We start from the raw sequence: 24,306 nt of genomic DNA, 5'->3' as shown, positions 1-24,306 counted from the left end.
TGGAGAGGGGGGTGCCATTTGGTCTAGGGCTGGCCTTGGCAGCTGCCATACATAAACTAAATTTGGCAAATCTTTAGTGCTGTGTGGAATACCTGCTGGAATATTTTAATTTAGTTTTAACAGTTAATATGAAACTTTGAAAAATAAATAAAACTCTTCCAACTCTGGTGCTAGCTGTTTTACATGCTAATGGGCACATGCTGGCTGCTCTTGTATGTTGTTACAAAAGGGGGAGAGGATGCACTGATGTCTTCCCTCCTTGCTCAATTACAGAGAGGACAGCTAGAATTCTGGTGCTTGAGTATCCTGACTACAAGGTACATGGGAGTCATAATGCTGTTTGGAGCAGTAGTGTGCTCCAAGGAGAGGTGGCTGGATGCACTTAAGTGAAGTCACGGCAGTGACAGGGTGGTCTGCTCCTTTAAGGGTCAGGGGGCCTGTGGCCAGCCAGTCCTGTTTGAATATTAGACCCAGCTGGGAAGAGGTCAGGCGATCCCTATAACTCACTGAGACCCCTCGGAGGGGAACTGCAGGGGCAAGTTTAACTTCTATAACTGGCCTTGGAGCAGACACAGAGGTGGGGGGTCTGGGCAGCCAGCCTGTCTCTGTAGCCTGTGTTGGTGAGGGTAATGTATTTGTTTTGTGTAACTTTGGAGGGTTTTTTTTTTTGTTTCAATTAATAAACCTTGCACTAGGGGTAGTGCCTGAAAGAGATCTGGGGGTGGTGTTTAATCCTTCCTGGGCTGGGGGAAAAGGCCCGGAGCCCTATCACCTCATTTTCTGAATTCTGCACTATCTTGGACTCTGAGGTACCCTTTTAATAAATATAGCACTTGCCTAGGCTTCCACAGCAACACTGGATGCATTTCATTTGCCTCTCTCCTCAGGCAGAATGCCTCCAACTGCTGCCACTGGTCTGATGGCCCTCCATGCACATACCACTGCTTGCACTGCAGTAGCTGGTACAGCCACAAGCTAGCTATAATATACACATATTAGCATGAATAGTTCAAGAAAAATAAAAAATAGAAGCACATTGATTTAATCAAATAACTGTATTGCTCTAGCAGTGATGTGTCTAGATTATTAGGGTAAACTTTTTTCAAAATACTATATTACACCTTTCATTACCCTTTTAACTTTATACACTTAGTCTCCCCCAACAGAATTAGCTATATCAAGACAGATATTGATGCTTGTGAACCACTCGGTGATGCAAAGGGGATAAAGAACCATCTTAAAAATCCTGCTGGATATTTATGTTGCACAGAGGAGTCCCTAGCTGGAGTAAAGCCACCATAGCTAACTCTATCATACTTACTCCTGGCCCTCACCAACATAAAGGAGCTGCCAAGGATATCACAAGAGGAGGAAGGGATGTGGGTGGACATAGCTCTACTTTCCAACAATGCTGGGCCAGCGGAAAGTCTCCTTGAGGCTGTTACTACCAGCATAAATTAGAGGAGCCCTAAGACCATTTTAGTTTACACCATCACCAAACTAGCTCCCAGCTGCCTTGGGAATAGGAAGTAGGAAACTTGCCAGAAAATTGTTCAAGCTATTTAATATTAAAGAAAATCTCCTGCAGTTTGGAACAACTTACCAAACAATTCTACCTGGCTGGAGGAATGGAAAAGGGTGTGACATTGATTTATAACAGAGCTTATTAAAACTAAACATGGAAAAACTACATTGCCACATTATTATATGTTGTATGCAATCAACTTTATTTATATATATTACATTCCCATTAGCTGCTACCTTTGTTCTGAAGAGGGAAAACAGGCACTGACTAGCTCTCTGAGAGGAGAAATATTTGGCTTCTTTAAGTTTGTGGAGAAAAGATTCCATCTAAAAGCAGAAACAGCAATGTACTTGAGATACAGGATCCCATAAATTTAATTTGTTAATCTGTTTTGTTTTAAATTTGCTCTGCTGTTTCATCTTTTAGTCTCTGATGATGGTTTATAGTCTGTTTTTTTTTTTCCCCCTCACAGGTAAATGTAAATAGGCTCCCACCCCCAATCTTACATTGGAAAAGTCTTACAATTTGATTTATCCCTGTGAAGAGAAGTGTTTCCACTTTCAAAATATGAAAAGACTTCAAAGAATGGCTAATATGAAGGATTTTGGGGGGGATTTAAATTGCTTTTATTGACTTTGTTTTTTGTCAAAAAATATTTGGCACTTCTATAGGGCCTGATCCAAAACCCAAAAACTCTTTCAACTGACTTAAATAGGCTTTGGATCAGGCCCATAGTGCCTTCTATCCAATGATCCTGAAGTGCTTTACTAACATTAGACAAGGTGGTGAGGTAAAGTCTTTTACTGGACCAATTTCTGTTGGTCAGAGAAACAAGCTTTTGAGCTACACAGAACTCTTCTTAATGTTATCACATTAACTAATTTAGCTTCACAATACTACGGGGTAGTGGAAAAACAATGTTATACTTAATGTACAGATCCTAATTTGCCAAATTATTCTATTTTGTTTGTTTGAACTAGTTTGTCTGAGTTTAGATAGCTGTAAAATCATGACTGGTGTGGAGAAAGTAAATAAGGAAGTGTTATTTACTCCTCGTAACACAAGAACTAGGGGTCACCAAATGAAATGAATAGGTAGCAGGTATAAAACAAACAAAAGGAAGTATTTCTTCACACAACGCACAACCTGTGGAACTCTTTGCCAGAAGATGTTGTGAAGGCCAAGACTATAACAAGGTTCAAAAAAGAACTAGATAAATTTATGAAGGATTGGTCTATCAGTGGCTATTAGCCAGGTAGGCAGGGATGGTGTCCCTAGCCTCTGTTTGCCAGAAGCTGGGAATGAGTGACAGAGAATAGATCACTTGATGATTACCTGCTCTGTTCATTCCCTCTGGGGCATCTGGCATTGGCCACTGTTGGAAGACAGGATACTGGGCTAGATGGACCTTTGGTCTGACCCAATATGGCCGTTCTTGTTCTTATGAGTTTGGGCATTTTGTCTGAGGTTCCAGATGCTGCAGCAGTGTTGGCTGAGTATTGAAATGATCTGAGAGGGCCCAGTTCTTGGATTCAGTGGAGTTGTGATGAGTATTGTGACTGTTTTCATATGTTCTGGTCTGATTGGGGAGTCAAACAGAGGTGTAGATATCGATTTCATGTTTTCTACAGCCATGTGATTGTACATGGAGCTTTGTATAGAGATTCTAAGAGCCCAGTCCTGTTCCCATTAAAATCCGTGTCTATACTCACACTGACTTCAAGATCTGACCCCTAAACATCTGAAAAGGGATTCCCACATTTCACTGGTTGTCTAAAAAGATTTGGAAACCTTACATATACTCACTGTGTTGTGTAGGATTACCTGTATTGTCTTATGTCTCTCTATAGTAATATCCTGTCCTCTGTTCTGGGTTTTTAAGAATTTCAGACATTTTCAGGTCTCAATCTTGCTTTATGGAAACAGGATTAAGATATTAAGGTCTAATATAGGTTTGCAGGTTTATTATTTTTAATTATTGCTTTGCATTCTTGTGTTCCAAGCACTAATAAAATTGGACTGTGAGAATCTTTAATGTGTCTTTGGCAGTCCTTTGCAACTGAATGATAGAAGAAATAACTACCAGTTGTATGTTTGTCATTCTTTGTGTCACTAGAGCTGATGCAGGATGTTAGTGACTCCCAGAGTGTTCACATAGCTGTAGTTTTAAGCATCTGTCAATGTTTCTTTGCTCTATGTGCTTAAAGGGGGTCCAAATGATTCATCTAGGAACATTGCCAAATTTGGTAGAATCTACTCCTTTGGTCTATCCTACCCTTCCATGCTCTCTCCCTACCTGATATCTGTTTGGCTGTTTTTAAGATCTCTTGGGCCATGAGAGCCTAATCCTAAGAGGTTCTGAGCACCTGCAATTTCTGTTTAAGTTAATGGCTGTTGTAGGTGTTCAGCACCTGTTAGAAACAGGATCTAAACATTAATCATTTCACTTTTCTCTTTACATGACTTGCTATCCAGGCACCTGATCTTGAATCACTGAAGTCAAAGGGAGTTTTAGTATTGATGTCAATGGGAGCAGGAACAGACCCCAAGGGCGCTCTTCTTTATTTCTGTTTTAAATTTATTTTGATTTGATTGATATTTAGATAATTCACTTTCAATTATTTTTTTCACCCATTACATTTTATTTTATTATTACTGCTTTTTTTTATCTTCCTCTTTTCTAGAATTGTTCTGCAGGTTTGTATCCCACACATCAGCAATTCACAATATATGGAGTTATTCTGGAAGCTCTATGTTGATGCTAGTGGAATGTTTTTGCTAAACATAAGGGCCGGTCATGGTTGAATTAATGGACAGTTCATTTGAGTCTAAAGACAAGACGTTGCTAATTTGCTAAATGTACGTGGTTGATTGGTTTTCATAAAATTAATATACCATTTCATCTGACTGGCAGACAGTTATCTAAACTCAGATACAAACTAATTCAAACAAACAAAATTGAATTATTCTATTTTTAAATTTATTTTCTATCAACAGAAAATTAAAGGCCAGATGAGACTATTTGGGTGACTAAGACCTGGTCTACACTAAAAAGTGAAGTCTACCACTTATGTCACTCAGGGGTGTGAAAAATCCACATCTCTGAGCTACATAGGGAAATTTACCTAATCCCCAGTGTAGACAGCACTACCGCCTATTAGGGAGGTGGATTACTTATGTTGAGGGGAGAACCCGTTTGCCATATCTGACCTTTCCCCCCCCCCGCTTTTCTATTTAATTCTGCCTTTATGTGGGTGTAGCACCTCTTCAAGAGAAATGTAGACTTTGCAGGGATGGAAAGTTGATTTACCAGTACTGTATGAAATGTAACTCTATTCTGATTGCAATTTGTGGAGTAATTAAAGCATTTTTACTGTTCACTTAACAGGGTTGGGATTGGGATTTTTATTAGGGAGGAAGGATGGCTTTGTGGATAAGGTCCTGGCCTGGGATTCAAAATATTGGGGTTCAGTTTCTGGCTCTGCCACAGACTTTCAGTTTTACCTTGGGCAAGTCACACAATCTCTGTGCCTCATCAGTTTCCCATCAGTTAAATGGGGATAATGATGCATCCAGGTGTGCTGTATGGATAAATCCAATAATATACGTGTAAGCTTCACAGATACTAGCCAATGGAGAGTAATGGGGGCATGAAAGTAGAATATAGTTATCTTTTCTTAATTTTTTTTTAACTACTGCCCATCATCCTGGTATCTGAGCTCTTAGAATCTTTAAAATCAATAGCAGTAGTGAAGTCCCTAGTGAACCTCATGGAGTCTCAGGTTCTTCTCCCTTTTAGGAGTAAAACTGGGGTAGGGTTTGTTGTCAGACGCTCCCAGTGTGGTGCTCTGCTCTGTTCAATGTTGACATCAATTGGCTGCGTGCGTGTGTTCCCTCTATGTGCTGCCCCAGCTCTGCGCAGATAGCTGACACAGCAGATCCCAAGAGAACCCCCAATGACCACAGACTCTAGTAAGGTACGAAGGCACGTCAGCCAGGTTTGTCAAATAAAGCACAATAATAGTTCCCTCTAGACTTTACTCTACAGGACGTACAATGAATATCTGCCCCCTGGCAATGGACTCAGCTCAGTCAGTGGCGGGACTTTCCACTGCCCCCTAGGCTAGACAAAGACATCTACTCAGGGGTGCATTCTTATACAGAGGTACAAACAAGTTACACATCACTCCTGACGTATTGAGGTGCAACCCCTCTACATAGCAAGGTACAACCCCACTACGTAGCAAGGTGCCGCCTCTCACCTTGTACATGTTGGTTCAAACAAAACAACTCTATCCATCATATTACCCCTTTGGCCCTGTCAGTGGGATGGGTCAGCTTGTTCCTTGTTATCTGTGTGGAGTGTACAAGTATGCAAATGTTCTGATATTTGGTGTCCAGTACCTTGTAGGTATGTCTCTTTTTGCAGTATCAGCCCTTTCCTTGCCAGCTTCTGTGAGCAGGGCCTGCCTCTGGCTCACAGCTTAACTTTGCTTTATGTTAGCAAAGTCTTGACCATTACTTTGGTTCAGACCTTAGGCCTCATCCTGGGCCTCTGATACCAAGGTTTATATCTCAGGGCCTCTTCTTACTACAGGGATATTTTTTATTTTATTTTATTTTATTTTTTAATTGATTTTCTTTGTTATTGTCTGGTTGGTATGGGTACTCTGGTGCTTATATAACACCCATGACTTGACTATCCAGGGTATATCTTCCCAACACCTCTCAAGTGAATGGATCTGGAATGTTGCTGAGGAAAGAGGGAAGAAAAGGATAAAACACTGAGAATCAATAAGTATATTACCTTCCTGTACTAGCATGCCAGCCCACTTCTGATGCGATCTTTCAATTTTTCCCTCCCCCTATGGCCTGAAATTACCAGTCTCCTCTTTTAAGAGGTCTTTTCACCCCATCTCTGGGTACCTTTCTGCATAGTCATGCTAATTGACTTCCAAATGAATTAACACACATGGCCAGTGAAGGATATGTAGTTTTAAAAGTGAGCGCAAGCCTGGTAGCTTGGAGGCAATGCTCTTCGTAGCCTCATGGGACTTCCCTTTGAGAACATCTGCCCTGGGTGGTGAACCTACCAGAAGCCATGAGAGAAAGGAGCTTGCACTACCGCTTTCAGATAAAGAATGCTGAAGATGAGCTGCCCTGGAACAGAAACGTTTCCTATATGGGGATATGTATTTGGGAAGCTTTTTTAAAACAAGAACTAAAAAATTTAGTGCGTTAAAGGAACACACGGAAACGTGACTTCAGGCATTCCTATTGCTCATGCCTCATTTTAGCAATATACAAGGAAGGGGCATAATAAGGTGTGTGGGATGGGGTTAGGTCCCAGGCACTTTCCCTGTAAGAGTACCCACCGATTTCTTCCCTGGTGAAAAAGAACTATTTCTCTGCTTCTGCCACTTCAAGTCATATTATTCAACCTGCGCACCTTTCCAAGGGCATGTTACTTTAGGTTTCCTTGACGAATTAGGCATCAACTGTGTACAGGGTGGTAGGGTCATGTGTTTTCCATTCAAACACAGACGCCTTCGCCTTGTGCATAAGAGCCGTGTTCTCCACTTTGCATCTTTTCTATTTTCTATGTACAAGCTTCTCATAGGGGCACTATGGTGACATTTAGATGCAAGACATTTAAGCTGGCGTTGTTGTGTGGGGGCGAGCGCCCCCGCTGAGCACCAGCCAGGGCATAGCTTCGCGGGGCGCCTTTAGAGTCCACCTTCCTCCCAGCTGCTCAGTCACTCTGTCACAGCCCTAAGACGTGACCAGTAAGCCCCCGATCTCTAACAAGGGAAATGCAGTGTTCCCATTTACACGAGGTGGTGCCTTACCGGAGTCCCGGCAGTGCCTGGAGGTTCACTGCGGTTGCCCGATGTGTCAGATGAGGTTACCCACAAGCTATTAGCAGGAGCAGGGGAAAATGTGTGGCCGGCCCAGGGGCTGCTCTGAGGCTGGGACTGTGTAGAGCAGGAGGGTTTCAAGCTGAGCGCGTCTCTTGGTAAATGACAGAGCGTCACCCACCCAGCCCAGGCGCCAGGGCTGAGGGAGGCTGGGAGCTGTCCTGTCAGGCCGGGGCTGGTAGCTAGCCGGGCAAGGCGGCTCACGCAGCTGTGGTGCCTGCGGGCTGCCCCGGCACTGGCAGGAGTGTCTTGGCCGCCGGGCGTCTCCCAAAGAAGGAGAAGCCGCAGCCGGCCAGGGGCTCACGGGGCGATGGAGCGGGGGTTGGGACTCCTGACTCACCGAACCAAAGGGGGGGAACCCCACGTGGGCCCCCAGCCGCTTCTCCCATGAACCCTTCTCGGCCCCATTCCTGGTCTCCAGGACCCTTCCCTTCCCCCCGAGTGCCGACCCCTCCCTTTCCTGACCCCTTTCCCCCCGCCCTGCCTCTTACCTCTGCGTCCCGCCCCCACAGCCCCACCTTCCTCCCCTCAGTGACCCGCCTCCGCCCCCCGCCCCATCACCTCGCCGCCCCGAGGGGGAACAAAGCCAGCCCCCTGCTCCCCCTGCGCCCAGCCGGGGCTGGCAGCGCTGGTGCCGCCCGCAGCGGAGGCGGGCTGAGCAAGACCCCCCCGCTCAAGTGCAGTGCGCGGCGGCGGCTACAGCAGCAGCAGAGCCCAGCGCCGGCTAAGAGGTGCAGGCTGGAGCTCGGCGACTTCTTCGCACCGAGCCTCTCCGTGCCCGAGCGAGCGGCACCCGGGAAGGATGCGCCGCTGGCCGCTGCTCCTGTGGGGGCTGCTGCTCCCCGCCGCCACCGCGGCCGCCGGGCGCTACCCGCACAGCGCGGTGCTGGACGGGGCGGCCGGATACCGGCTCCTGTGGGGCCACCAGGGCAGCAGCATCTCCTTCCGCCTGGAGGTGCGCACCCAGGGCTACGTGGGCTTCGGGCTCTCCCCCACCGGGGCCATGGCGTCCGCGGACATCGTGGTGGGAGGCGTGGCCAGGGGCAAGCCCTATCTGCAGGTAAGAACGGCGCCGCCCCTAGCACCTGGCCGACGACCCCCACTCCAGCCAGGCTACGAGCTGCACCGCTGCCAGCTGCTGCACCGCTGGGAGCAGCCCGAGGCAGCGGGAGAGGACGGAGCGCTGGGGACCAAGTCCAGCTCTGCCCTTGCGTGTGCCCGCTCTAGTTCTTTCGTCTCTGCGTCTCTCTTCCCTCCGCACACCCTGCTTGCCTTGCTGTGCCCTGCCTGCTCTGCGAGCCTCTGCCCTTCCCTTCGCTGAGCTCTCTTCCCGCTCGGTCTTTCCCTGCCCTTTCCAGCCTTTCCTTTCGCTAGAACTTTTCTTTCTTTCTTGTGTATGTGACCCTTCTTCTGTCCCTCTGCCCACTTTCCTTTATTAAAGCTGTCACGGTGCTTCCCCTCCCCCCGGGATCAAGAATAGATAACCCCTTTCTCTCCCCCTTCCCCGCTTTCTCCGCGTTGCGTTTCGGGACTGAGCTCTGTGCCCGGAGAAGTGAAGTGCAAAAGCGGAGCCTCTTCCAGCGGGATGCGCCTTCCTTGGCACACTGCTGCCCATGAACAGTTAACTACGCTTCCCGCGGGTGGCGCAGGCTTCGTGTATTATAATCTTCCTGCCCTTGGAGTTTCTCCTTTCTAGGCAATCTAGGGGACCCTACCGACATTATCATCGCCTTATAATCGGGATGTAACTTCCCCAACTTTTAGCCCCAGATCCAGCCTCATCAACTGGAGCATAAACTGTCTCTGCCCATCTCTGTTCAAGCCATTATGTACTGGAAGCAGACAGTAATAGTTTGACCTTGTTCTCACAAGGGGGTTCAACAGCAGCAACTTTATGTTATGTGAGTACAGTATTTGTACTTGCAAAATGTACCTCCTGGTAAGACAAGCTCCCAGGATGGTTTCAGTGAAACTCTCCAGGCCACTTGTTTTAATATAAGCCTGGCGGAAACATTTGCTAGGTAATGCTAAGAAGCCTGGCTTTGAAACAGGAGTCCAGAACCACATCCCCCGAACTTAATTGGTGTTATAGAAGTGTATAAAAAATTATTAGAAATTGATCAGATGCCCGTTTTGCCATGGGAACAGCAATCCATTCATAACAGTGTAAATCTGAAGGAACTATTTTGAACCCAATGAAGTTAGATGATGTAAAATTGGTGTGAGAGGAGAATCAAGCCTGGTATCTACAAATGATGAACCAGATTCTGCCACTCTTACTTGCCTTGAATAGTAATTTATTCTCCCAGTAACTCCACTGATTTTAAAGGGGCTACTCATGGAGTAAAGTAGTAGCCAAAGCAAATAGGGGCGGAAAAAACAAGCCCTATAATATACTCCTGAGGGCATCCTGTTCCAAAAAAATTTAAAATGCTGTGCACAATATTTTAAAATTCTGCACATTTTGTTTATCAAATAAATGTGGAGGCTCCAGCATGGCATTGGGGAAATACAGGCCACTGGCTGCACAGAGGAGGGAGAACACTGTGCAGTTCCCCTCCTCCCCCCGGGCATGGACTCAGCGGTGAGGCTGCATCCAACCCTGACACACTGCAAGGACTGGGCCTGCCCCAGAAACATCCAAAGGCCCTGCCCCTCTCTGCCAGGTGCACCTGATGTGGGCAGGCAGGCTCAGCAAGGCAGGATCCAAGTGTGGAGGGGCTTAGTGTGGGGGGATCCAGGTGTGGGTTGAGAGGGTTCTGTGTGGAGCAATCTGGGTGCGGACAGCTCAGTGGGGGATTTGGGTGTGGAGGGGATGTGGATGCAGAGGGGATTGTTGGGTTTTTTTGGATGCAATGGTAATGGGACTCTGCAGGGGGGTCCAGGTGAAGGTGGTTGGGGCACAGCAGGGGAAGGGGTCTGGGTGTGGGGGGACGACCAGATGCTGGGGTAGTGAGACTCAGTGGGGTGGGGATCCAGGTGGAACTGGTTGGGGCTCAGTGGGGTGAGGATCCGGGTGCAGGTGGCTCATCAGGGTGGTCCAGGTGCAGGGGGAGTGGGGCTCCTCGGGGGGGGGGGTTCTGAGTGTGTGTGTGGGGGGTGAGGTTCAGTGGGAGGGTCTGAGTATGAGGGGGTCTGGATGCACGGGGGTTGGGCAATGGGGGAGCAGATCTCTGTGCAGCTGAGGAGTGATGGGTGCAGGAAGCAGTGGGGGAGGGGGAAGTTTGCAGAGCTTCCTGCAGCAGGGGAAGAAATCTGGGGATGAGTCTGATCCAGTGCTGGATATCGTGCAGGGGAAGAAGAAATCCCATCCTCCCCAGCCCAGAGTAGCAGCTGAGCCCGGCACAGGCTAGGAGCCACCAGCCAGGTCTTCCGCAGTCTTGCCTCCTGCCCCACAGTGCTTTGCCTCTCTGCCGGCTGCCCTGCGCACCCAAAACATACTGCTGGAGAGGGTCACATGACCACTCTTGTGACTTCCCTTTGTTTCCCTGTCAGAAAGTCATTTTCTGCGGGGAAGCAAAAAATCTATGGGGGACAAAAATTCTGCTCATGTGCAGTGGTGCAGAATTCCTCCAGGAGTAATAATTGTAGCCTTTCTTTTCTCCTCCAGGATTTACTAGAAGTATTTGATCATTGAAATGACTTCATACAAATTGGAGGTGCTTTTATTTTAAGCATATGGCATCTCTAAAACTTCAGCAGTAGAAACCAAATTCTAAAATGTCTCTGTTGCATCAACTCAATAATCAAATAATTAATAATTAGATTTTCTAAAATAAACTAGTTTTTGGAATACTAGTAACATGTTTAACATTTGGAATACTTTGTTATTTTACTGCATGAAGTACAGGCATATATTAACTGATAATTTCAGGTAAAAAGGGATTTTCTTTGATCTTTCAAACTGAAGATAGATTTACAGAAAATCTGTCTTTGAATAAAACACAAAACCAAAAGAGACCAGTTTAGTTATCTGGAAATGTATGTCCTAGATTCATAGAGTTTAAAGCCAGAAGGGACCACTGGATCATCAAGACAGACCTGTATAACTCAGGCCATTAAATTTCATCCAGTTGCCCCGAATTGAACTTGTGTTTGACTAAAGCATATCTTCCAGAAAGGCATCCAGTCTTGATTTCAAGACCACTTCCCTTTGTAGTCTGTTCCAATGGTTAATAATCCTCCCTGTTAAAAATGTGTGCTTTATTTTTACTTTGAATTTGTCAGGCTTCAGTTTTCAGTCAGTGGTTCTTGTTATATCTTTCTTTAGTAGATTAAAGAGCCTTTTAGTGCCAGGTATTTTCTCCCCAGGAAGGTGTTTATATACTGTTATCAAGTCATTGCTCAATCTTCTTTCTGATAGGCTACACAGATCAAGCTCTTTAAGTCTTTAACTGTAAGGCATTTTCTCCAGTTTTGAAATAATTTATGTGGCTCTTTTCTACACCCTTTCTAATTTTTCAACATCCATTTTAAAATGTAGACACCAGAACTCTATGCAGTATTCCAGTAACCTTTAAAGATTGTGTTCACTGTCATGCACAATAAATTACAACTGAGATGAAAAAGTGATATTAGCAACTTCCTACTATTTTTCGGAACTGCACATTTTATTCATAAACCTATGCTATGCCAAGTGGAATGACTTATTTTGTTGCAGTATGAAATAGAGTCTTGCTGAAATGCCAGTATCTATTCAGCTTGCTGACAGCATCTCTTTTTCTCCATCATCCTTTCCCCAGTGCTGCATCCTAAAACCTTTCTGTAAAATGGGGCAGAGTCTTATGTAAGAACGGCCATACTGGGTCAGACCAAAGGTCCATTTAGCCCAGTATCCTGTCTTCCGACAGTGGCCAATGCTAGGTGCTTTACAAGGAATTAACAGAATAGGGCAATTATTGCGTGATCCATTCCATGTTGCCCAGCACCAGGATCCAACTGTTGGAGGCTTTGGGGCACCCAGGGCATAGGATTGCATCCCTGGCTAATAGCCATTAATGAACTTATCCTCCATGAATTTATCTAATTCTTTTTTTCAATCCACTTATGGTCTTGGCCTTCACAACAACCCCTGGCAATGAGTTCTTCAGGTTGACTGTCTTTTGTGTGAAGAAGCACTTCCTTATGATTGTTTAAAACTTGCTGCCTATTAATTTCATTGGGTGACTCTGGTTCTTGTGTTCTGTGAAGGGGTAAATAGCACTTCCTTATTCACTTTCTCCACCCCATTCATGATTTTATAAACCTCTATTAGATCCTCCCTGAGCCGTTTCTTTTTGAAGCTGAACAGACCCAGTCTAAATCTTTCCTCATATGGAAGCTGGTCCATCCCCCTAATCATTTTTGTTGCCTTTTTCTGTACTTTTCTCCAATTCTAATATATATATATATTTAGGTGAGGCAACCAGAACCGCATGTAGTATTCAAGGTGTGGGCATACCATAAATTTACATATTAGTATTATTATGACATTGTCTGTCTTATTATCTGTACATTTCCTAACAGTCTGTTAGATTTTTTGACTGCTCAGGCACATTGAGTGGATGTTATCAAAGAACTACCCTGATGACTCCAAGATCTCTTTCTTGAGCGATAACACCTAATTTAGTTCCCATCATTTTGTATTGTGATGGGGCAAGGCCAGATGGCTATAGTAAAGTAATGGGAGACAGATATATTAGCCATAGGCTAAACAAATCTCTGTTACCAGGATAAGCAAATGTCAGCTGCTCTATGTCAATTAAGACACCTGGGACCAATTAAGATCTTTCCAGAAGGCAGGGAGGGCAGCTAGGTTGATTGGGACACTTGAAGCCAATCAGGGGCTGGCTGAAACTAGTTAAAAGCCTCTGAGTTAGTCAGGTGGGCATGCATGTCAGGAGCTGTAGGAGGAAGTCATGCTGTTGGAGAGACTGAGCAGTACAAACCATATCAGGCACAAGGAAGGAGGCCCTGAGGTAAGGGTGAAGTGGATCTTGAGGAAGTGGGGGCTGCTGTGTGGAAATGGCCCAGGGAATTGTACACATCCTATTTCTAAAAGGTCAGCTACCATAGCTGATACTATTAGGGTCCCTGGGCTGGAGCCTGGAGTAGAGGGTGGGCCCGGGCTCCCCCTTTTGCCCCCTATTAATCACTGAGACTCAGAGACAACAGAGACTGTGCAAGGGAGGGTAGCTTCTCCTCACCTCCCTTGCTGGCTTATGATGAAAATGGCTCAGTGGGCTGTGACCCTTGCCTCTAGAGAGAGAAGGGCTACGTGGAGGGTCACAGTGAGCCTCTGAGGCTAGCGAAATCTGCCAGGAAATGTGGGACCCACGGAGACAAGGCCAGAGCTTTGTCACAGGATGTATAGTGAGGATTATGTTTTCCAATGTGCATTACTTAGCATGTATCAACACCAAATTTCATCTACAATTTTCTTGCCCCGTCACTCTGTTTTGTGTGGCTCTTCACAGTCAGCACTGAACTTAACTACCTTGAGTAATTTTGCATCATCTTCAGACTTTGTCACTTCACTGTTTACCTCTTTTCCATATCATTTATGAATATGTTGAACAGCACTGGTACCAGTTCAGATAATTTTGGGGTGCCTGCTATTCACCTCTCTCCAATGTGAAAACTGGACATTTTTTCCTACCCTTTGTTTCTTATCTTTTAACTAATTTTTGATCCATGAGAGGACTTTCCCTCTAATCCCAGGACAGCTTACTTTGCTTAAGAGCCTTTGGTGAGGGACCTGGTCAAAGGCTGTCTGAAAGTCTGAGTACACTATATTCCCTGGATCATCCTTGTCCACATGCTTGTTGACTCCCTCAAAGAAATCTAATAGATTGATGAGGCATGATTTCTCTTTACAAAAGCCATGTTGACTCTTCCCCAACATATTGGGGTCATCTCTGTGTCTGATAATTCCGTTCTTTACAACAGTTTCAACCAATTTGCCTGACACTGAAGTTAGGCTTACCAGCCTGTAATTGCCAGGATCACCTCTGGAGCTTTTTTTAAAAAAAAAAAGACGTTTCATTAACTGTCCTCCAGTCCTCTGGTAAAGAGGCTGATTTAAGCAATGGGTTATGTACCACAGTTAGTAGTGCTGCAATTTCATATTTGAGTTCCTTCAGAACTTTTGAGTGAATACCATCTGGTCCTGGTGATTTATTACTGGTTTATTTATCAAATTGTTCCAAAATCTCCTCCACTGACATCTCAATTTAGGACAGTTCCTCAAATTCAAAGTGGGCACTCAGAATTACTGGTCCCTTGTGACAGTTTTGGCGCTTATCTTTTTTTTCCTTAACCCTCTTTGCCTTCCCTTCTATTTTTAAAGAAAGTGTTACAGGAAGAGAGAGGTCATTGTTTGTTTGAGAACAGGCATTATAAGCATAGCAAAACTACTTCAGTCAATAATTGTAAAACCAGGTTCTGTTTATTACCCTGTGAAAGATCAGTTCATTGGGGTGGAAGAAGACTGCAGAGGGTTTCCAGAGAGCAGAAAAAAATCTTTTGCCTGGCATACACTCTTCATCCCTACGTGTGCACTCCCCAGTCACCACCCCACCACCAGGAAGCATTTTCCTTAAATTATATATATATTTTAAAATAGCATTTCAAATCCTGGCTATTCAACATAGATTTTACTTTGTATATTTTTAAATGTCGCTTGGACTTTGATGTTACAACTTTTGTTTCACCTTAGCCTTAATGCAACAGAAGGGATTTCTGGTGGGGTAGCGCTAAAAGGACTTGAAAGACAATTCTGTTAACTCTCTCCAAGTACTGTAGATCAATCAGGCTGAAGAGTATAATTATATCATAGAAGGCAACATGATTTTAAAAAGTGTGGCTAAGTGATTTGAATGATGGGGCAATAATACATTAGTGGCCAAGCATTTCAGGAGTTCAGCTATTGGAGTGGCAACCTAGTAAACAATTTTGGGAGGGTACAGAGAACAAGTCCTATGGCATAGTCACTTTAGAATACTCAATAGTATACTTTTATGAGGGGGTGGAAAACTAGAAAGGGGGGAGAGAGACAGATAAAGCAGGAGAAGAGGCGGGGAACTGTGGTTATCAGTAAGAATGCTACAGCCAAGTATTCTGCCATGTTGCAGAGAGCATTGCAATGGCATAGCTGTAGATTGCACAGGACTACAATGAACATGCTTTTTTTTAAAAAACAGCAAACGGTGAAACAAAGTAATGGTGCCTGATGTAGGAGGGCTGGGAGCTCCTTATGATTCCATTAGAGAAACTGTTGAACAGCTCATGCGTGTAAAAATGTTACCCCTGTAATATTGCCAAGTTCACTTTCAACCTGGATTAAATGCCATGAAAGTGCTTGGGGCAGCCTTAACTTTTGCATCTAGCTATTTTTAAAAAAAACGCCTCTCTCATTTGTGCTCATGAATTGACACAGCATGCATTTTTATGCTAAATCCAAGCCTTCTCCTTCGGTCTCCACCCCTGTCTGGAACTGTGCATCCTGACCCACAGCACGTAGCAGTTTAGAGACCCATTTTGAGTAATCCTCCTTGATGAATGCCTATTTTATGCAAGTTATACAAGAGGGTTGCATTGTAAGATTCATCTGTTGAACTTACACAAAAATAGTCCTTACTCAGGGTGTAAATCATTAGTGAATAGGGGCTGTGTGTCACTAAAAAGTACTTCATTATTCATTACAGACTTGCTTGTTAACTCTCACCCAAACTAAAGAATATCTGTTATCAAATGTATCCCATAGAGTTAGCTTATTTGCTTATAGGAAAGTGCTTGGAATGGATTTTAAAAGACATAAAACAGTGAGCATTCTCTGTGCTTGACGATATACTGCTTTTAAGTGCACTCATGCCAAAAGCAACAAAAAAGTGTTTAGAAAACAAGTTGAAAGGCAGCAAAAGAGGAGATGCAAAATGTGTACCACCCTGTCATATTTCAGTTGGTGCTTTGTTGGAGGTATCTCTTGCACTGTGGAAAAATCTCCAGATGACTATTAAGCCCCTCTTAGCTTGAGTTTGGGACATAAGGTAACACTGCAGCATAATTAGCCAGACCAAAAAATAATTTGAAGAGCAACTGCAAAAGACACAAAATCCAACAGGAAAAAAAAAAATTAAATACATCTGAAACATGAAGCCTACCAAACAATCAGTGGGCCCATTGGATGATCGAGGTGCTAAAGGAGCACTCAAGAAAGATTAGGCCATGGTTGAAAAGCTACATGAATTCTTTGCATCAGTCTTCACTGCAGAGGATGAGGGAGATTCCCACACCTGAGCCATTCTTTTTAGGTGACAAATGTGAAGACCTGTCCCAGATTGATGTGTCAATAGTGGAGGTTTTGGAACAAATTGATAAATTAAAGAGTAGTAAATCACCAGGACCAGACAGTATTCACCCAGGAGTTCTGAAGGAACTCAAATATAAAATTGCAGCACTACTAACTGTGGTATGTAATCAATCATTTAAATCAGCTTCTGTACCAGATGAATAGGGGACAGCTAATGTGCCACCATTTTTTTAAAAAAAGGGTCCAGAGGCAATCCTGGCCTGTAAGCCTAACTTCAGGGCCAGGAAAATTTTTGAAAGAACAGGATTATCAGACACAGAGATGAACACAATTTGTTGGGGAAGAGTCAACATGGCTTTTGTAAAGGGAAATCATGCCTCACCAATCTACTAGAATTCTTTGAGGGGGTCAACAAACATGTGGGCAAGGGTGATCCAGTGGATATAGTGTATTGGACTTTCAGAAAGCCTTTGACAAGGTCCCATACCAAAGGCTCTTAAGCAAAGTAAGCAGTGATGGATTAAGGGATCAGTAACTGATTAAGACAGGAAACAAATGGTAGGAATAAATGGTCAGTTTTCAGAATGGCAAGAGTTAAATAGAGGTGTTCCTCAGGGATCTGTACTGGGACCAGTGCTGTTCAACATATTCACAAATAATCTGGAAAAGGGATAAACCGTGAAGTGGCAAAATTTGCAGACAATAGAAAATTACTCAGGATAGTTAAATCTGAAGCAGACTGCAAGGATTTACAAAGGGATCTCATAAAACTGGGTGACTGGGCAAGAAAATGACAATTGAAATTCAAAGTTGATATATGCAAAGTAATGAACATTGGAAAACATAATCCCAACTATACACACAAAATTACGGGGGCTAAATTAGCTGTTACTTCTCAGGAAAGGGATCTTGGAATAATTGTGAATAGTTCTCAGAAAACATCTGCTCAATGTGCAGCAGCAGTTAAAAAAGCTAATAGAATGTTAGGAACAAGATAGATAATAAGACAGTAGATATCATGATGTCACTATATGAATCCACGGCATGCCCACATCTTGAATACTGCATGCAGATCTGATTGCCCCATCTCAAAGAAGATATATTGGAATTGCAAAAGGTACAGAGCAGAGCAACAAAAATGATTAGGGGTATGGAACAGCTTCCATACAAGGAGAGATTAAAAAGACTTGGACTTTTCAGCTTGGAAAAGAGGCAACTGAGGGGCAGGGGATATGACAGAGGTCTATAAAATCAGGAATACGTGGAGAAAGTGAATAATGAAGTGTTTTTTACTCCTTTAAGAACCAGCGGTCCGGGCGGGGGGCAGCATGGAGCGGGCAGGGGCCGGTTGGGCAGCATGGGCCGAATCCCTGCTGCTGCCAGGGAGCCCTGCGCCTCTCCCTCCCGCTCGCGGCTGCAGCTCCTTCCCAGCGGGATGCGCCCCCCGGCCACATGCGGCACACGTCCAGCTGCTCCTTCCCGGCGGGAGGGAGAGTAGGCGCGGGAGATGCGTGCTGCATGTGGCCGGGGCGGCGGAAGGCGCGTCCCGCCGGGAAGGAGCCGCAGCCGCGAGCGGGCGGGAGAGGCGCGGGGCTCCCTGGCAGCAGCGGGGATTCGGCCCCTGCCGCCCACCCGGCTCCTGCCCGCTCCGCGCTGTCCCCGCCTGGATCCACTGCGTGCCGCATATGCCCGTGGTGGGCCGGGGGGGGCGGGAGGCTCTGCGGGGAGGGCAGCACTTGGGGCCGGGGCCTGCTAATGCCCCCGGCCCCTTTTAAATGCCTTTTTTTTGCTCCGCCCCCCCCTTTTTTTTGCTCTGCCCCCCCTTTTTTTCGCTTCCCCCCACCCCCCCGTCCTGATATTTTGGACTGCTGATCTGCTCACCCTAGCCGCAGCTTCAGCCTTGGGGCTGCTGCTTGGGGCTGATCTGAGGCTGACAGCTGCTTCAGTCCTTCCACTGTGGAAGAAGTCCCAGAGGTCCCGGAAAGTCACAGAATCAGTGACCTCCATATCTGCCATGATCAAATCATATCCTTATTTATAGTACTTTTGTTGTCTTTATGAAACAAGGAGAAGATGAGATTTTTCTTACAGTTCTTCATTAACCCATACAGTTTCATATATAGGACACAATGTGAACAAAAACACTTAAGTGGAAACACAAGAAATATAGTTATGATATGATATCACATATATAATATAATTTAGTTATCTAAAATCCTTATTTTTAATGCTATATGGGGGAGATTTTTCCAAAGCACCTAAGGAATTTTGGAGCACAAGTCTCATTGACAACTGTGCTCCAAAATCTCTTAGGTGCTTTTGAAAGTCTTCCTCATAATAATTTCAAGTAATTAAAAACAAAATAACATCTACCTTATAAATCTGGATCCAGAATGAGGGATGTTCCTAATGATAAGGAACAGCTGAGAGGTATGCATAAATCTCCAACATTAAGTCCACCTGAAAGATAGTCACTTCAGATGCCATTTGACTAGCATTTACTTCATCTGCAGACTAAAGAATCCTAGGTTGTCGTGCACCCCCACGCAGTGAAGTTTTCCCCCCTAAAGCATATTGTCACATGCTTTGTGTAGTCTAGTTTTTTTAATGACAGTCCTGCATCTAGCTCTATAACTTACGGTTGAACAAGATCAGATCTTTTAGACAGATAGCTAATCATGATGTAAAGACTCCAGGTGGTGGAGAATTTACCAGATACCTTGGGAACCTGTTCTGTTGGTTATTTATCCTCAAAGTTAAAAAGCTGTCTTATTTCAACTTCCAGACACTGGATCTTATTATGCCTTTATATGCTAAATCAAAGAGCCCTCCAGTATCCAATATCTTCCCTCTGTGTAGGTAATAATCAAAATATCTAAGGGTATGTCTACACTACGAAATTAGGTCGATTTTATAGAAGTCTATCTTTAGAAATTGATTTTATACAGTCAATTGTGTTTGTCCCCACTAAGTTGGCGGAGTGCCTCCTCAGTACCGTGGCTAGCATTGACTTACAGAATGGTGCACTGTGGGCAGCTATCCCACAGTTCCCTCAGTCTCCACTGCCAATTGGAATTATGGGTTAAGCTCCCAATGCCTGATGGGGCAAAAACATTGTCGTGGGTGGTTTTGGGTACATGTCGTCAGTCTCCCCTCCCTCGCTCCCTCCCTCTGTGAAAGCAACTACAGACAATCATTTTGCGCCTTTTTTCCTGGTTTACCCATGCAGACCATAGCGCGGCAAACATGGAGCCCACTCAGCTCACTGCTGCTGTTTTGAGCATTGTAAACACCTCGCGCATTATACTGCAGTATGTGCAGAACCTGGCTAAGGGACGGCAACATGAGGACGATTGTGAGGAGGACATGGACACAGACGTTCCTAAAAGCACGGGATGTGGCAATTGGAACATCACGGCAGCATTGAGGCTGGTTGATACAGTGGAATGCCGATTCTGGGCCCGGCAAACAAGCACAGACTGGTGGGACTGCATAGTGTTGCACATATGGGATGATTCCCAATGGCTGTAAAACTTTCACATGCATAAGGCCATTTTCCTGGAACTCTGTAAGTTGCTTTCCCCCGCCCTGAAGCGCAGGAATACCAAGATGAGAGCTGCCCTGACAGTTGAGAAATGAGTGGCGATAGCCCTGTGGAAGCTTGTAATGCCTGACTGCTACCCGTCAGTCGGGAATCAATTTGGAGTGGGCAAATCTACTGTGGGGACTGCTGTGATTCAAGCAGCTAATGCAATCACTGACGTTCTGCTATCAAGAGTAGTGCCTCTGGGAAATGTGCAGGCCATAGCGGATGGCTTTGCTGCAATGGGTTTCCCTAACTGTGGTGGGGTGATAGACGGAACGCATATCCCTATCTTGGCATCAGCCCACCTTGCCAACCAGTACATAAACCACAAGCGGTACTTCTCAATGGTGCTGCAAGCACCAGTGTATCACAAGGGACGTTTCACCGACATCAACGTGGGATGGCTGGGAAAGGTGCATGACGCTCGCATCTTTAGGAACTCTAGGCTGTTTGAACAGCTGCAAGAAGGGACTTACTTCCCAGACCAGAAAATTACTGTGGGAGATGTTGAAATACCAATAGTTATCCTTGGAGACCCAGCCTACCCCTTGCTCCCATGGCTCATGAAGCCAGACTCAGGCAGCCTGGACAGTAGTAAGGAGCAGTTCAACTATAGGCTGAGCAAGTGCAGAATGGTGGTAGAATGTGCCTTTGGATGTTTAAAAGCTCGCTGGCGCTGTTTGCTGACTAGGTTAGACCTCATCGCAACCAATATTCCCATTGTTATTGCTGCTTGCTGTGTGCTCCATAATATCTGTGACAGTAAGGGGGAGATGTTTATGGTGGGGTGGGAGCTTGAGACAAATCGCCTGGAGGCCGATTTTGAGCAGCCAGACACCAAGGCGATTAGAAGATCACAGCTAGGTGTGCTGCACATCAGAGAGGCTTTGAAAACCAGTTTCATGACTGGCCAGGCTACCGTGTGAGAGTTGTGTGTGTTTCTCCTTGATGCAAATCCGCCCCCTTTGTTGATTTTAATTCCCTGTAAGCCAACCACCCTCCCCCCCTTCGATCACAGCTGGCAAAGGAAATAAAGTCACTATTGTTTTGAAACCATGCATTCTTTCTTTATTTTTTTAAAAAAGTGAGAACTGACAATGTAGCCTGAGTGCGGTGGAGGGGGGTGGAGGGGGGAGGAGGGGAGGAGAGAAGGACAAGGCCACATTGCTTATTGTAGCCACACTACAAATCAAAACTGTTTGAATGACAGCCTTCTGTGGCTTCGGCCATCCTCTGTGAGGAGTGGCTGGGTGCCCAGAGCCTCTCCCTCTGCATTCTCGGGCATCTGGGTGAGGAGGAGGATATGGAACTTGGGGAGGAGGGTAGGGGGTTATACAGTGGACGCAGCGGCGGTCTGTGCTCTTGTTGACTTTCCTGCAACTCCACTAGACGCCTGAGCATGTCCGTTTGCTCCCCCATTAGCCTCAGCATTGCATCCTGCCTCTTCTCATTGCGCTCACTTAATGCTTTCCTGGACTCTGCCACTTAAATGCCTCCATGCATTGAGCTGTGCCCTATCAGTGCGGGAGGACTGCATGAGCTCGGAAAACATGTCATCGCGAGTGCATTTTTTTCACCTTCTAATCTGCGATAACTTCAGGGACGGAGATGATAGGGGTAGCATAGAAATATTTGCACCCGATAAAAAGGGAGAGTAACATTTAAGATGATACATTTCTGAGAACAAAAGGGAGATTCTTTCACAGTGAATCAAGCAATTCGCAGCAGATAGCACATGTGCTTTAGGTACAAGGTCACATTTTGCCTTTTATATTGAGCACCTGCTGGTATGGTGACACATCACACACGGCTGGGCAACAGAATTTGGTTTCCAGGCAGCCATAGTAAGCCAAAGGGTACGTGGGGTTGGCTTCTAATGCCTTCATAATATGTGGGAATGGTTTTGAACTGCAGCACTCTCCTTTCCCATAACAAACAATGCTGGTTGGTTTTGCCATTTAAAAGGAGGGGCTGCAGTTTTTGGATGGATGTGCAGCACACCCCATCCCCTCACCCCACCGCGTGGCTATTCTCTGGGATGATCCCTTTTAGTCAAGTGCAAACAGTTCAGCATGACCGGGGTCCTTTTACTGTTCCCTTACAAAAATTCCCCTATTTCAACCAGGTGACCATGAATGATATCACTCTCCTGAGGCTAACACAGAAAGATATAGACTGAATGTTGCTTGAATGCGACCAAAATCCAGGACCATTCGCTGCCATGCTTTGTGTTGCAATGATTCCAGACTACTTGCTACTGGCTTGATGTGGTAAAGTGTACTACCATGGAGAATGAAATAAGGCAGCCCTCCCCAGAAACCTTCTGCAAAGGCTTTCAGAGTACCTCCAGGAGAGCTTCATGGAGATGTCCTTGGAGGATTCCCGCTCCATCCCCAGACACGTTAACAGACTTTTCCAGTAGTTGTACTGGCCACAAATGCATCCCAAGTCTTCAGGGCAAATCAAACATTAAACACTATTGCTTTAAACCCTGTACTGTAGTTACAAATGTTCACTCACCAGAGGTGCCTTCTCCGCCTTCAGGGTCGGGGATCCTGCCTTGAGAGGGTATTAGCTCCAGGGTGATGAAAAGGTCCTGGCTGCCAGGGAAAACAGATTCACCTCTTCCCTGCTGCACATTCTCCTCCTTCTCTTTCTCTTCCTCATCCACAAAATCCTCCTCCATGTTGCATGAGACTCCCCCTTGCAGGTGTCCATGGACAGTGGTGGGGTAGTTGTAGGGTCCCCCCCTAGAATGCCATGCAGCTGATCATAGAAGTGGCATGTATGGGGCTCTGACCTGGAGCGACTGTTTGCCTCCTTTGTCTTTTGTTAGGCTTGCCTGAGCTCCTTAACTTTCACGCGGCACTGCTGTGTGTCCCTGTTGTAGCCTCTGTCCATCATGCCCTGTGCGATTTTGGCATATATATTAGCATTTCTTCTTTTTGATCGGAGTTGTGCCTAAGCCAGCAATCAGATCCAGTGTCTCCCATTTGATCCATGCTGGAGCTCATTTGCGATTCTGGGGGGACTGCATGGTCACCTATTTTGCTGAGCTCGCCACGCTGACCAAACAGGAAATGAAATTCAAAATTTCCTGGGGCTTTTCCTGTGTATCTGGCTAGTGCATTGGAGTTGAAAGTGCTGTCAAATTTGACCCAGCAAGGTCAATTTTAGCGCTACTCCCCTCGCTGGGGAGGAGTACAGAAGTCGATTTTAAGAGCCCTTTAGGTTGATGGAACTGGGTTGGTTGTGTATTATAAAATCGACCGACCTAATGTGGCTAAATTCGACCTAATCCCGTAGTGTAGACCAGGGCTTAGTCTGATGCAAAATTTCATCAACTGCCACAGGGTTCCACAGAAACCAAGGGGTGTCTGCAGAATTTAGGTCCGTCTTGCTGCAGAATATACAGATACGTGACAGAACTTACCTGGATAAAAGAAATTGGATTTAGAATGAAAATTATTGGCACCTTCCAGTTTGTAGGTTTATTTGACATATAAGAATGGTTTGTTTATATTCTATTTATGTCTGTGTGTGTGTACACACACACACACACACATACATATTATAAACAAATCCTTCTAATATGTCAAAAAACCCTAAAAACTGGAAGAAGTGCATGTATCTCTTTCTCTCTCTATCTTAAAAAAAATACATATATTTGGGGGAAAATCCTTCTCTCCTTACTCAAATGACAGTTCTGCTGAAGTAAGTGGGCCACATTCACCTTGGTGTACTTCCACTAACTTAATCAGAGTTATACCAGTAATGAATGTAGCCTGCTGGGACTGCTCATACGAACAAGATTTGGCTTTTGTAGTAGTGAAGCATAGTTTATTTAATCTACTGTTTATGTAATCAGCCATAGATAATTAATTCTGAACAAACTGGTTATAGGTGGCAAATGAATTGGCTATTGGACAGTTACTTTATACACCTTCTGCAGTTGCTTGATTGTTGTCAGTCTATGCTTTCTATAGAA

At 45.2% G+C, this 24,306-nt stretch overlaps 1 protein-coding gene across 3 annotated transcripts in view; it reads left to right on the top strand.

Moving 5' to 3' along the window:
• Positions 1-8,005: 8,005 nt before the first annotated feature.
• MOXD1 (monooxygenase DBH like 1) overlaps positions 8,006-24,306 on the top strand; it is a 95,323-nt gene continuing 79,022 nt past the window's right edge. Inside the window, exon 1 of one of the 3 annotated variants that reach the window (XM_024113466.3) lies at positions 8,006-8,503. In XM_024113466.3, the coding sequence (XP_023969234.1) occupies positions 8,246-8,503 (258 nt within the window). In that variant the 5' untranslated portion in view covers positions 8,006-8,245. Of the gene's footprint in view, positions 8,504-13,307; positions 13,401-24,306 lie in introns of those variants that run through there. The other 2 variants (XM_005280286.5, XM_065588650.1) reach the window with 2 other exon arrangements.

Source organism: Chrysemys picta, chromosome 3 (assembly GCF_011386835.1).
Source record: "Chrysemys picta bellii isolate R12L10 chromosome 3, ASM1138683v2, whole genome shotgun sequence".
Lineage (NCBI taxonomy): Eukaryota > Metazoa > Chordata > Testudines > Emydidae > Chrysemys > Chrysemys picta.
This window is presented reverse-complemented; position numbering and strand designations above follow the sequence as displayed.